This window comes from Poecilia reticulata, chromosome 13, assembly GCF_904066995.2.
Source record: "Poecilia reticulata chromosome 13, P_reticulata-male-v2, whole genome shotgun sequence".
Lineage (NCBI taxonomy): Eukaryota > Metazoa > Chordata > Actinopteri > Cyprinodontiformes > Poeciliidae > Poecilia > Poecilia reticulata.
This window is the reverse complement of record NC_088842.1, coordinates 28,433,832-28,446,601: the sequence shown is the minus strand read 5'-3', so window position 1 is coordinate 28,446,601 and position 12,770 is coordinate 28,433,832. Positions and strand designations below refer to the sequence as shown.

The following is a 12,770-nucleotide window of genomic DNA, read 5'->3' as shown; positions in this document are numbered from 1 at the left end:
GGCGTTCCTCAATCACTTGCATGTTGTTTACAGAAATAAAAATGTTTGGGGAGGAATTCAAGCTTGTAGCTTTTATGCCTATAAATATTCCATTTGAACTGATATTAATATTGCATATGTCATAAAAGACGGAGCAGAAGAAGTTTCCCTCCCAGGCATTACTTTAATGTTCTGATTTTGGCAAGAATCAAACGAAGAAAAACTTAAACATTTAAACCTCCCCCCTTTTTTTTAGCTCAGAGGCAGGCAGTGCCACGCTGTGATTTTCATCTCTCTGCAAGTCTGAATGATCAAAAAAAGATATTTAAAGTATAGAAGAATGCTTAACTTGATCAATGAGATCAAATACAAGGAAAAATAAGTAATAGCAAAAAATGAATAAGGGAAATACTGGATAACTGACAGAGCTTTGGGAAAGTTTCTGATCTTATTGTGTGCTGATTCCACACATTTGTTGCTCTTTCTCAGAGTCTGATGATCAAAACTACAGAGTGTGCGCTGTTCATGCTTTGGTTCATAAGCTGCCGGAGAGGAACAGGGAAATGCTGGAGTTACTGATAAAACACCTGGTCATGTAGGTGTTTCTGTAATGAAGCAATTACACAAAAATGTGACCTTTTGAGAGAAGAAATGAAGACAGAAAGCTAATTAAACTCTCTTCACATCGGCATGCAGAGTTTCTGCACAAAACCAGTCCAACCTGATGACGGTGTCCAACCTGGGTGTTATCTTCGGGCCGACGCTGATGCGGTCGCAGGAGGAGACGGTGGCTGCTATGATGAACATCAAGTTTCAGAACATCGTGGTGGAAATTCTGATCGAGAACTTCAACAAGGTGAGAGATTTTTTTTTTAACTTCCAACAGAAATCCCTCTTATTAACAATTTAAAAGCAATAGTTAAGTATATGTAGTTAAGACATTTTACTTACTATATACCTTATACAGCAACCTTCCCAATCACTGGGGCTCCCTGGTAACAGTTGCTATGGAGACATGGTGACTCCAAGATGCCACTCAATGCTACAGTTTGGTGGCATCTTGGAATCATCATGTCTTACTCAGATATTTCCTGATTTACAGTTTACTTGACTGCCATGTACTTTTGTCTTTTGCATTTTGAACTCTGCTAAAAGTATCGATCCTTCCTGTCATGTTATATTCATCCGTCACAGAAACAGGAAGTTATTTCCTCACTAACAAAGATCAACATTTACATTTTTCAGTGGGAAATGATGTTCCTCCAATAAAATATGAAACTTTATGTCCACTTTTACCAGGGATGCTAATAATGTCACGTATTTGAAGTTCGCTTTTCACCTGTTAATCAATGTAAATGTTGTGTAGATTTTTTTTTTTAAGAGTCAGTGCTCTGCTCTGGGTCTTCAGCTCTTTCACCAGCCTCCTGATCCCAACGTGCCTCTGCCGCAGCCGCAGAGTCGGACCGGCTCCCGCAGGAGCAGAGCCATCTGCCTGTCCAAGGGGCCCCGCAAGCCGCGCAGTCTTTACGCCCCGACGCTGTGCCTGGCAGATGCAGAAAGTGAGTACCATCGAGGTGATTACTTATCACCGCAGGTTCTCACACAGGACGTCAGGCCAAAACCTGTCAGTGGGCTTTAATTTCCCTCTAACATATGCACGGGTTTTGAATAATTACTTTAGGAATTAATTATGTGGAATTAAAGTGTTCCTTATGATCAAATTTATCTGGCTCTTAAATCTAAAGTGGAGTATTAGATCGTAGTATCGCAGCAGGTTTTTTATGAGGGCCCTGTTTGCCTGCTTTCTGGCCCCTGCATAGGTGACACCTTGAGCAGCAGTCCAAGCAGCACCCCTACAGGCAGCATGGAGTCTCTGTCGTCCCACTCCTCAGAGCAGAACACCACCTCCAAAACCGCTTCCTCTGGAGCAGGACGGTGCCTCAGCAGGTCGGACCTCCTCCGCCGGACCCCGTCGCAGCTCTCGAACAGCCCCAGGAGCGCGCCGTGCGTCAGCAGCCCCGAGTCCAGCTCCAGGGAGGAGGGAGGTCGAACGGATGGGGAGTCTGAGGACACTTTCAGCCTGTCCTCAGTCAGCACAACACCTCGACTGTCTCCCGCACCCAAAAAAGCCCCCCACTGCCGCTCTGACCTCAAGCCGGTGCTGCCGAGTCGCTCCGTTTCTCCCTCACTGAAATCACTGCCAGGATCTGACGGTAGGATAATTATGGGACGGCACAGCGGATCAAAAAGATGTTTACATGCACCTTACATAGCTTTCTTCTTATCGTTTGACATTAATTTTCTGAAAAGTAAATAGTTTATTCTTACGGGATATCTTAATTCTTACGGCATATCTTAATGCCTCTATTAAACTCAGAAATGTAAAAGTGTTGTTTTTTAGACATAAACTTTGTTTTTCAACTGCACATTTAAAATGTATGTGTCTGGTGGAAGTTATGGACCTTTACAAATATTATTTTATGGTATTGTGATGACAGCTATTTCTTGCTTTTGTTGGTAACTGTATGGTTGTGACTGCATGGCCCCATAAAAACTGATCGTAAAAACATAGAAAACATTCCCATTTGCTCTGTTCCTGTTTAGGACACCAATCAAATCAGGAAATGTGATACTATGTCACTAAGATGCACACACAAACTGCATTTAATCAAATTCATTGATATTTATTGATGCTCTCATTGAACAAACAGTGGAGAAAATAGTAAAAACCGACAATCCCAACAGTATAGATAGTTTTGGGAGTTTTAGACGCCATTAACTAGAAATGATTATGACAATAACTAATCAAAATTCTCATAAGAAATTCATGATGATAAATGATAAAGCAATACATGCTCACTCCTGGTTGTATGAGGCCATTAATAAAAGCAGTAGATGTTATTACGCACAGTGAAACAAGTTCTGTATCAACTTAGTCTGAAAAGTCTGAAAAATGTTGGAAGAAGTCATTATTCGAAAAGGTATAATGGGTTACGCTTTTCAAATGCATTTTTGAACAAATACCTTAATTTTTAGAGAGATATTCTGATCTCTGATAATATTAGAATTTAGGTTTTTGGCTATTATTTCAAGTCTACCAAGATATCTGCATTAAGAACTAGACCAAAGATATGTTTGTTTTGTAGCGTCTGTCGGGAGGAATGGCCAAAGTTATACAGTATAAAGGCAAAAAAAACTTGAACTCTATTCTGATTTGAATAGAGCTAAAAAATAATCTCTTTTTTTTCACAAATATGCACCTCTTGACATAAACTTGGCAAATTAAATTACAGAATTAAAAGCGTCTCATTTCCTGAGTTATTTCTCCCGGCTGCTTTATCGTCACATTTTGTTGTCTTTGATTCAATTACAATCTGTGATTGTGCGTCTCTGACTGTGAAGGCCAGCGGAGCTGTTCTGGTTCTGTCCAAAGTTTATCAACACTGGAGACCAAAGAGAGCCTAAAGCCTGGTGATCACCCCACCCTTCCACCGAAGCAAGTCATCCGCCGCAGGGCAGACGCGTCGGTGAACAACGGCTACCAGAGGCCAGGCTCAGTGTAATGAGATTTTATTTTATTTTTTTAATATTTGATTAACAGGTTCTGTCAAAAATAGCTTCACCCATGAAATCTTATCTGTCTTTTATCTATTCCTGTGCGCTGAAATGATAAACTAGCTGGAACAGTTCAGTACTTTGATTTATTTAATTGTTTTGGTTGTGTGTCTAGTTTCTTGGTGTTCTTGTTGAGCTGGCAAGTGATTTAAAACTTTTATCTGAGCTTCAAGAGATATTCAACGGACAAAATATTTTTATCAATTATCCAACAGAACACAAACAGTAATACCCATTTTTCTGAAATCAATATTATTATACTGGATGCATATATTGTTTTGCAAAAGTCTCCATAACCCTCAAACTTTTTTTACATCTTATTATGTTACACCTACAAACTTCATTTTTATGCAGAAGGGAGTAAATGATGAAGGGTTTTCAAAAGTTTTTGCAAAAGAATTCACACCAGATCAGTAAGTGTAAAAATCTTAATAGTGTCCCCTTTACTCTGTTACCCCTAAATAAATCTAATACAATATTTTGCCCCTGGAAGTCATTTACTTTATAAACAGTCCCTCTTTTTGATTTAATCTCAGCTGTTCTGTGAAGGTCTCATTTTCTTTTAGAACATTAGTGAAGAAACAACAAAATGAAGAACAAGAAACACAGCGGATAAGTTAGAGATAAAGTGGTGAAGAAGTTTAAATTAGGACATATTTACAAAACAATATTCCGAGCTTTGAACATTTCCTGCTCAATCTGTTATTATGGCACGACTGAAAACTAGGGCTTGAAGATTTGAGCTTAATGTTTTATCATGACAGTTTGTGGTTTTCATTATGACGTCTGCACACAGTCAGAGCCCCACAAACACAAATGCTGCTCTGCAAAATAACACTCATCTGTTATCAAATAGGCTACTTCCGCACCGTTGCATTAAGTAGTGCAACTGTACAGCTAAACAGCATGCAGTAACAGCTGCTAATAAGAGTTTTATAGTTTTCCAAGGACCTGTGAAATCAACAGTGGAGATAATAACTAGAACAGCAAAAGTAACAATCTTGTGTCTATGAGAACATCATCAATTAATTTATAAATCACACATTTGATCATGATGATATAACTATAAGCAAAATTAATCGGAGAAGCAACGAAGAGGCTAATTTGAAATTTGATGGGAGGTGCACAGATCCACAATTCAGATGGGAGAATCTTTTCTGTTACTGTTTGTCTTTTTGTAAAGTCAACAGTAACAGGTGAGTGGCACAACTGAGACGGGGTAACACAGCTGCGTTCGGTGGGCTTGATCATAAGGAAATAGAAACTGAACCGAGACGACAAAGGAACTGAAGCCAAAACGATAAACGGCCCTAAAAGTAAAAGAAGAAAATTAACACAAATACACAAGAAGTGTAGCAAACGTAAAGGAAATGTGTAACACCTACTGGACAGTAAAATGAACAGCAAATCTAAATAGCAGTAATGAAACTAATGAGAATGGAAAAATAAAATCAAAACACCAGAGCAACATGAGAGGAGTAAAGTAAAAAGGAAAAAAAATCAAGATGTTAGAATAAATTATGAAACTAGACAAAAATTGACATGATTGAATCTGACTGGTAAGGAGTGAAAGGAACTGAACAGAATGTACTAACACTTGCCTAAATAAAACACAAAGGGAATAATCTAACACACTAACAGGAATAATCTAGAGAAACTATTCAGAAAGGGAAACACATGAGTAAACTATGAAAACAGACATACCAGGAAGAGCTAATATCACTAAAACTATTTTAACCCATAACAAAAATCGCAACTCATGAACCCAAAGAAGGATGCCAGAAAGAGGCTGTAAAGGACTTGAGACCGGGATGAACTTTTTGGCATGTCAACAATCATAAACATGCAGCCAGATTTATAGTGGAATGGCTCACATTAAAACAAACTGCAGACCTGAAACCAACTGATACCCTGTGGCATTCATTCAGATTCAGAGTTAAGGTTAGCAATTGTGCCTAAACAAATTTTATTTGGCTAAAGTTTCAGTCACTAGATGCATCCCACACTATTCAGATTTGTGAAGCCCTGGTTACATAAAAAATGTGCATTGCAGTTAAAGTTTGCATCGTGACGTAATGTAAAAAAGTTCTAGAGCTGTCATCACTTTCTCGGGGCTCTGAATATTTGTAGGGAGACACGGCACCACAAATCCACAGCAACCCGGTAAGACTGGAGCACAATAGCTTAGCAGCAATTCTTTCCGCCCTCTTTCCTTCCTCCCTCTCTGAGTTGTCTGCCTACTCCCTCCTCGGTTTACGAGCATTGAGAGGTTTCTAAAATCAAATGAGTGCATGTTTGGAGATTTATGTCTTCTGCGCTCTGGTGGGAGGGCTGCCTTTAATTGCGTTCTGCCTGCTCTAGGGTTGATGTGACCCAGCAGCAATTTGTGCTTGTTCTCCTGGGACAAACAGATCGTTTGACTTGTCGTGTCTGAGGAGCCAGTCACACGGTCTCGAGAGTAGTCCTTCCCTGTCCAGCACCCACCCAGACTGCCCCTGCAGATGACCTTGACTCCTACGATTGGCGTGCTCTTGGTTCATGTGTGTCTGTGTTGCGTGTTTCACCTCGACTCTGCGCCGTGACGAAGCTCAGTCTGCCTAGAGGAAGGAAGCCTCCCCTTATATGTCGTTTTTGCCTTTCGCGTCGCTCTGAACAATGCGAAATGCTGGTCCAACCAACTGAACAGATGCGATTTGGTCAAAAGCAAAAATTGTCAATCTTTCTTTTATGGTTGTATCTCATTTCTATTCCTTTTTAGGGTTGCTGCCAGAGCGCTGCTTTTTGAAAACCCCTCTTCTTCACAATCTGTCCCTATAGGAAGGTAAAACATAACACAATCTACGACATGTAGGCCTTATTATTAACTCTGATACTCGTTCAGATTCTTTGAAACATTATCTATTTTTTTTTTTTTTACTTTATAGAGATGCCAAGGCCATGTATTCCTGTGAGGCAGAGCACAGCAATGAGCTCAGCTTTCCTCAGGGGGCGCACTTCTCAAATGGTATGAAAACAGAAACATTTTTAATGTCAAAAAGTGACACTCGCACAGAGATATTTATTTCTGCTTATATTGATGGGTGTATGTCAGAAAAGTCAAGCCAACTTTATTTAAAAGCACTTTTAAACCAACAAAACTGATCAAAGTGCTGAACAGACATCAGATAAAAAACATCAACATAAAGTAAGCAAACAGATAAAAGATATAAAAAATAAAAGTAGAATACTTCACCAAACCAAAAAATAAATAAAATCATAATTTTTAATACAGAAATGTTGTGCTGTGACCACATGTTGACCTTAACAATCTGGAGAAAATTGCTGACTATACTGATCACCAGCAAGCTGCAAAACGACATTCCTCAAGTCGCTGTGAATTGACAGATTGACATTAAAGTTAAGCAAAAGAAAAACACGATTGTAAAAAGTCAACAGGCAGATTCAGAAAGCATGGACTGTGGGTCCAGTGGACGGTTGCATTCCTTTTGTTAAGCCACTCCTGCACCAAAGATGACATTAGGAGATGCTAAGGAGAGAGACGACTGGACTGCACTGTAAAACCGCAAAATGTTACAAAGTATTTCTTTTGTCTAGTTTCTGATGCAAATATCTTAGTACAGTTGAAACAAGACAAAGCTAACTACTAAGTAACTTTTCAGCAAAATATAGGAGATTGTTTTAGCTCAATAATTCCTTAATATTGATTTTTTTTAAAAACCTCCTAGCTCCACTGGCAGATCTTTTCACTTATGATAAGACATTTTCTCATATTATAAGTGAACAGATCTGCTAGTGAAACTAGGACTGTTTTTAATTGATAAGACATGAAAAATAGTTTCTTGTAAGTCATTATTTTAAGCGTACTATTATATTTGTACTAGAAACTTCACAAAAAAATACTTTGTAAGATTGTATGATTTTGCAGTGTATTGTTTGATGGTATAAAGCCCACCATCAAAATTTTGCATCTCATCCAAAAATAAAGCTCCCTGTCCGTTAAAAGAGTGCACTGCAAAAACACAAAGTGGCAATTCTTGTCTCGTTTTCAGTGCAAATATATTTGTGCATTTTAAATACGACACAACTAACTTGCAAGTATCTTTTCAGCACGACATGGGAGCTTATTTTAACTCAATCCTTCTTGAATATCGGTTAAAAGGTGTTACCGGCATTTTTTCACTTACAACAGCATGGGAAAATTCTTGTTATAATTGCAAAAATCTGCCACAGTATTAAGGAATAACTTACTTAAAACAAGTTCTTATATATTGCTGAAAAGTTTCTTGTAAGATAGTTTCAAGTGTTTGCAGATATTTGCATTAGGAAAGATTTTAAGATTGTATGGGTTCATTTGCTGTGTGGTATGGTTCATAATATGACATACTGGAGATCCAGTGTGAGATTTCCATTTGGTAAGCCGTAATCATCTAAATAAATCAAAACTAAACGTTCACTTTAGGTGAACATTTAGTTCAAAGACGAACTAAATATGCCTCAGTACACAGGCTTACTGAGATATGCCTGTATATTAGGTAGAGGTTTGAAGAAAGGCTTCCTATAACAACAACCCCACAACCCGCTATGCATGCAGAAAATCTTAATGACCACGTTATTTTTATTACCGCTTCATGTTTTTTTTTTCAATAAAGAGATGGCTTGACCCATAAGCAGAGCAGTTGGGTCACTGTAACCTAGTGATTGAAGGATCTGGTGCCTGTTCCCTGTTAACACAGCCAGCAGAGTCTGCAGCCAGAGGCAAAAAAAAAACGTCAACAAATGCTCCCCATCATTTACAAGCAAGCTTAATGCTTTTAATTACTCTCCACGGTAATTATCTTCCTGGTGCTGTTGATCTGAGGCTTTGAGTTTAAATTGTAAAACACACCCCAACAGCTGACTGAAAATAGCAGGCTGACCCTGGATCTTCACTGTGCTTTTCACTACATTTTGTTGTAGAACTAGTACAACTGAAAATACAACAACCTGTTCTTTCTCTGAGACTTACAAGTGTTTTTTTCTCTCTCTCTCTGTCTCTTTCTCTGATGTCCTTTAGTCTACCCCTCCGTCGAACCAGGCTGGCTCCAAGCAACATACGAGAGCAAAACAGGTTTAATCCCAGAGAATTATGTTGTTTACCTGTAAAAGAAGCTAACCCTGCCATATTTTTTATGATGGCAATGGAAAAAGAACTCTGTGCTCACTGTTAAGTTCCCAATATCCAGTTCCCTGACAGAGAATCATCATTTGACATGAATCTCTTATTCATTTTGGATTTGGAGTGACATATTTGAATCGTTTTTTTGGGGGGGTTCCAGAGTGAAATGGTAATGCAATAAAGGGAGAATTAAGATGCGTTTGGACAGGATAAGAAAAAAGACATTTTACATTTGCCTTCGAACTTATAAAGCAAAGCTGAAAGTGCCAAAGCACTACTTTGGAAGTATCTCCAAAATTGCTACCTGTAAACTTCAAGGCAACAATAAAATACCGTTTTACTTAGATTGTCCCAGATTCCTCAATACATCCCAGTAAACCTAAATCCATCCTACTACTTTGATTTATTTTGAAAACAAGAACTGAGTGCGCAAGTTTGGCTTTATTGTGGATTTTCTTTAATCCATACAGTCAAAGTTGTACATATAATGCACTAATATTGAATATAGTTACGGTCAAGGTCCAGGAACTGAATATTAGATTTCTTCATCCATTCCCATTTAAGCATTTAAAGAGTGAAATTTGCAGATGAAAAGCCAAATGTCTTCAGGAGAAATGTCTCATGATCAGATGCTCAGATCAAAGACTGAGCTCCTTACCTGCAATGGCAGGAACAACTGGAGGAGTTTAAGTAAGACTGGATTTATGAAAGGTCTTTCAAAGCCAGAAAAAGTTTTACCAGATTTTTAATGTCAGGTTCTAAATTATCCATCCATCCATTTTCTTACACCCTTGTCCCTCAGTGGGGTCAGGAGGGTTGCTGGTGCCCATCTCCAGCTAGCGTACCGGGCGAGAGGTGGGGTCACCCTGGACAGGTCGCCAGTCTGTCGCAGGGCAACACAGACGCACAGGACAACAACCATGCACACACACACTCACACCTAGAGACAATTTAGACAGACCAATTAACCTGACAGTCATGTTTTTGGACTGTGGGAGGAAGCCGGAGTACCCGGAGAAAACCCACCATGCACAGGGAGAACATGGAGACTCCATGCAGAAAGACCGGGGCCGGGAATCAAACCCAGAACCTTCTTGCTCCATGGCAACAGCTCTACCAACTGCGCCACTGTGCAGCCCGTTCTAAATTATATTTAGTTTAAAGTGTAGCTCTTTTTTAATTATACTTCTCTTTTTTGAGAAATATAAGGGTGGCATTAGGCAAACATTAAGCTTTTAGAGCAGCCTTCCCAACAAAACCAAATTAAATCAACAGAAAAATTTTTTATCTTTCTGGAAAAAATGTACTTAAATTCACCTCTAATATCTAATTTGAACTATTTTATTGTTCTAATGATAATGTTTTAGACATGTTTTTGTTTGTGACTTTAACGCCTGCTGTTTTTTTTTGTTTTTTTTTAGTTTAATTCGATTAAAAACTAAAAATTATTAAGACATTCATGCAGATGTGGCTAATCTGTTGACTATTTTTTGCCAACATTGTTTGCATTTTTAGCAGATATTATTGTCAAGGCTTTCGCAAACTAATGACTAATTCTATACCTCCCTTTGTGAGGATTTTGATGCATTTGTTTCCTCTGCAGGGCAGTTCAGCTTGGCATTAAAGTCAGATGTAAATATAATACAAATGACGGCACTGATCTCTAGTAATAGCCTACAGAATCATAGACCAATCAATTTCCCTTTTAGTTATTTTATTCTCATAAATGTATCCTATATGAACCCATTTCACCACACTTCATCACAAATCTGTCACAAACATTTTGATTGATCAAGCTGTGATTTCAAATAATAAAATAATCTATTCTTTTAGAATATAAAGCAATAATGGTTTTGCACCTTAATATCTCTGGACTATTGTTTACCCACTGAAACTGTTCCTGGCTGTTGCCTCGTCAGTTAAATGCTACTGTACACCTGCTCATGTTTTATTTTTTTCTTTAAAATTATATTAAATATTTACTTCTTGTAACTGTCTGTTCCAGAATATTGGCACATCAAATATACATTGTATGTAAAAGTTATTTCATCAAATGTATGTTGTGTGGTCAGTGGTACACTGGTGTACAAGTAATGGAAACAACACAAGTATGACATTGTTATGTGTGAAAGAAGACATTTAATACATATTTACTCTTGTCAACATCCACGCACAAAAAATCAGAAATTGTCTACAAAGTTAAATTTAGTGATAGTTTCAGAAAAAAAAGATAGAAAAAAAACAAAGATGATCATTTTGCTCTTTACTTATTACAAACTTTAAAAAAAAAACCCGCCAAAGTTAAACTTTCTTTGTATTTGAGAGAATATTTGAAATGTAGCTCCTGCCAGGATCAGGCTGTTCTTTTCCATTTACATTTCGAAGAATGCGAGGTGGCCTTGAACACTTGATGCTGAACTACTACTCCCTTACGGTAAATGAATTTGCCGGGGCATGCCATGGAAGTGATACTCATCTCCTGAATATGTCCCAATTGGCATGCTGTTTCACACAGTTATTAGGATTTTTTCAAACATTTGATTTATCCTAACAAAATAGTTCAGCAAATGCAGAGTGAATGATCAAACCATCTGTCCAGATACATTTCACTGAGGAATAAACAAGTAGAGTATTGCAAGTATTTGCCCCTCACAAATTTCTTATGTTTTTTGGCTCTTTGTCACTCATAAGAGTTTGACGTCAGATAAAGATAACAGTAAATAAATAAAATATATATATTTTTTTTTTAATTAAGAAAAAAGAAAAACTGGTGAAAATCAGTCCCTTACCAACTGGTTATGTAAGCTGTAAAACGACTGCCTTCAAGCATCAAGTAATCATTCTTTTTTTATTGCTTTGGAGCATCATGACCCTCTTCTTTGCAGAATTGTCTCAGTTTGAATACATTCAGATTATTTATGGTTTCCTTAATCAAGTTAAGCCACCAAGTCCTGAGGCAGACAGTAGTGTGAAATGTTTAGCTCCTGATCATCACACTACCACCACCATGTTTGGCCGGTGGGGGCATTGCCTGTTTTCACATAGGAGTATATAAGTCTCAATAGCTTTTTCCCCTTAAAACCAATTAGACTGTTATAAAATACAGCTTTTTAATGTTTTTCCAGGTTGATCTGAAATTACATTAATATTAGTTTGATCATCTGAAGCTTTTACGTCTGGAAATGAAGCAAAATCAGAAGAAATCTATGAGGAGAAAATAAATTTTCATTGCAACTGAGATCTGTTGGATAGAGAACCTAAACCTGTTCAACCACCGAAATCTAAATACTGTATGTGTCAAGTTTTGATTGATTAGTTAAATTTTTAATGTGAAAAGATTTGATGAAACATTTTTAACTGATGTTACCTTTTCATGAACTTCACTGGCTTGAGTAAACTATAAATATTCATCATTCTTTAAATGATAAATATGATTAATTGTGCTCTGTTCTGAAAATAAATGGCTGTTATTTGTGCACATATGCAAGTTGTTTTAGTTTTATTTTTCTGTGCAAATATTTGACAAAGGGTAAGATATCTCTCCAGGTTTCTCTGTCTGCCCACTTTGAATTTGCACATGTCAATAAGCTATGCAGTTGTTCTGCACAATGAAGGCAAGATTTTGTTCTATTTTTTGCAGCTTCAGTACAAAAATATCAGTATTTCAGATGTTTCTTTTTTTTTTATCTAATGTGTTGCTGCAATTGGATAAAACACAAGTGACAATGGAAAATGTTTGATAAACAACACACACAAGATTTAATGACGGATGCTTTACAGGACCTAACACAATTATTGTCACCTTGGTGGAGATGTGTAAAAATCTTTAAAACTTATCGTAGCACTAAAATGTCACTTCTGTTTTAATCTATTATTTAATTTGAGCACATTGATTAAATAGATTTTTTTTTAAATGATGTATTTTACATAATTTTTAAAATGATGTCGATTAAAATACATCATTTTTAATTAAAATGATGTATTCATGTATTAATTTTTAAAATATTTTTGCAATGATTAT

At 37.3% G+C, this 12,770-nt stretch overlaps 1 protein-coding gene across 2 annotated transcripts in view; it reads left to right on the top strand.

Moving 5' to 3' along the window:
• Nucleotides 1-12,236, top strand: part of arhgap42b (Rho GTPase activating protein 42b) — a 94,927-nt gene extending 82,691 nt beyond the window's left edge. For both annotated transcript variants that reach the window (XM_008426417.3, XM_008426415.3), the window contains 8 exons: nucleotides 469-574; nucleotides 676-835; nucleotides 1,388-1,538; nucleotides 1,800-2,192; nucleotides 3,382-3,538; nucleotides 6,353-6,415; nucleotides 6,519-6,598; nucleotides 8,648-12,236. In XM_008426417.3, coding sequence (XP_008424639.1) covers nucleotides 469-574; nucleotides 676-835; nucleotides 1,388-1,538; nucleotides 1,800-2,192; nucleotides 3,382-3,538; nucleotides 6,353-6,415; nucleotides 6,519-6,598; nucleotides 8,648-8,736 — 1,199 coding nt within the window. In that variant the 3' untranslated portion in view covers nucleotides 8,737-12,236. The remainder of the gene's footprint in view (nucleotides 1-468; nucleotides 575-675; nucleotides 836-1,387; nucleotides 1,539-1,799; nucleotides 2,193-3,381; nucleotides 3,539-6,352; nucleotides 6,416-6,518; nucleotides 6,599-8,647) is intronic.
• Nucleotides 12,237-12,770: the final 534 nt, after the last annotated feature.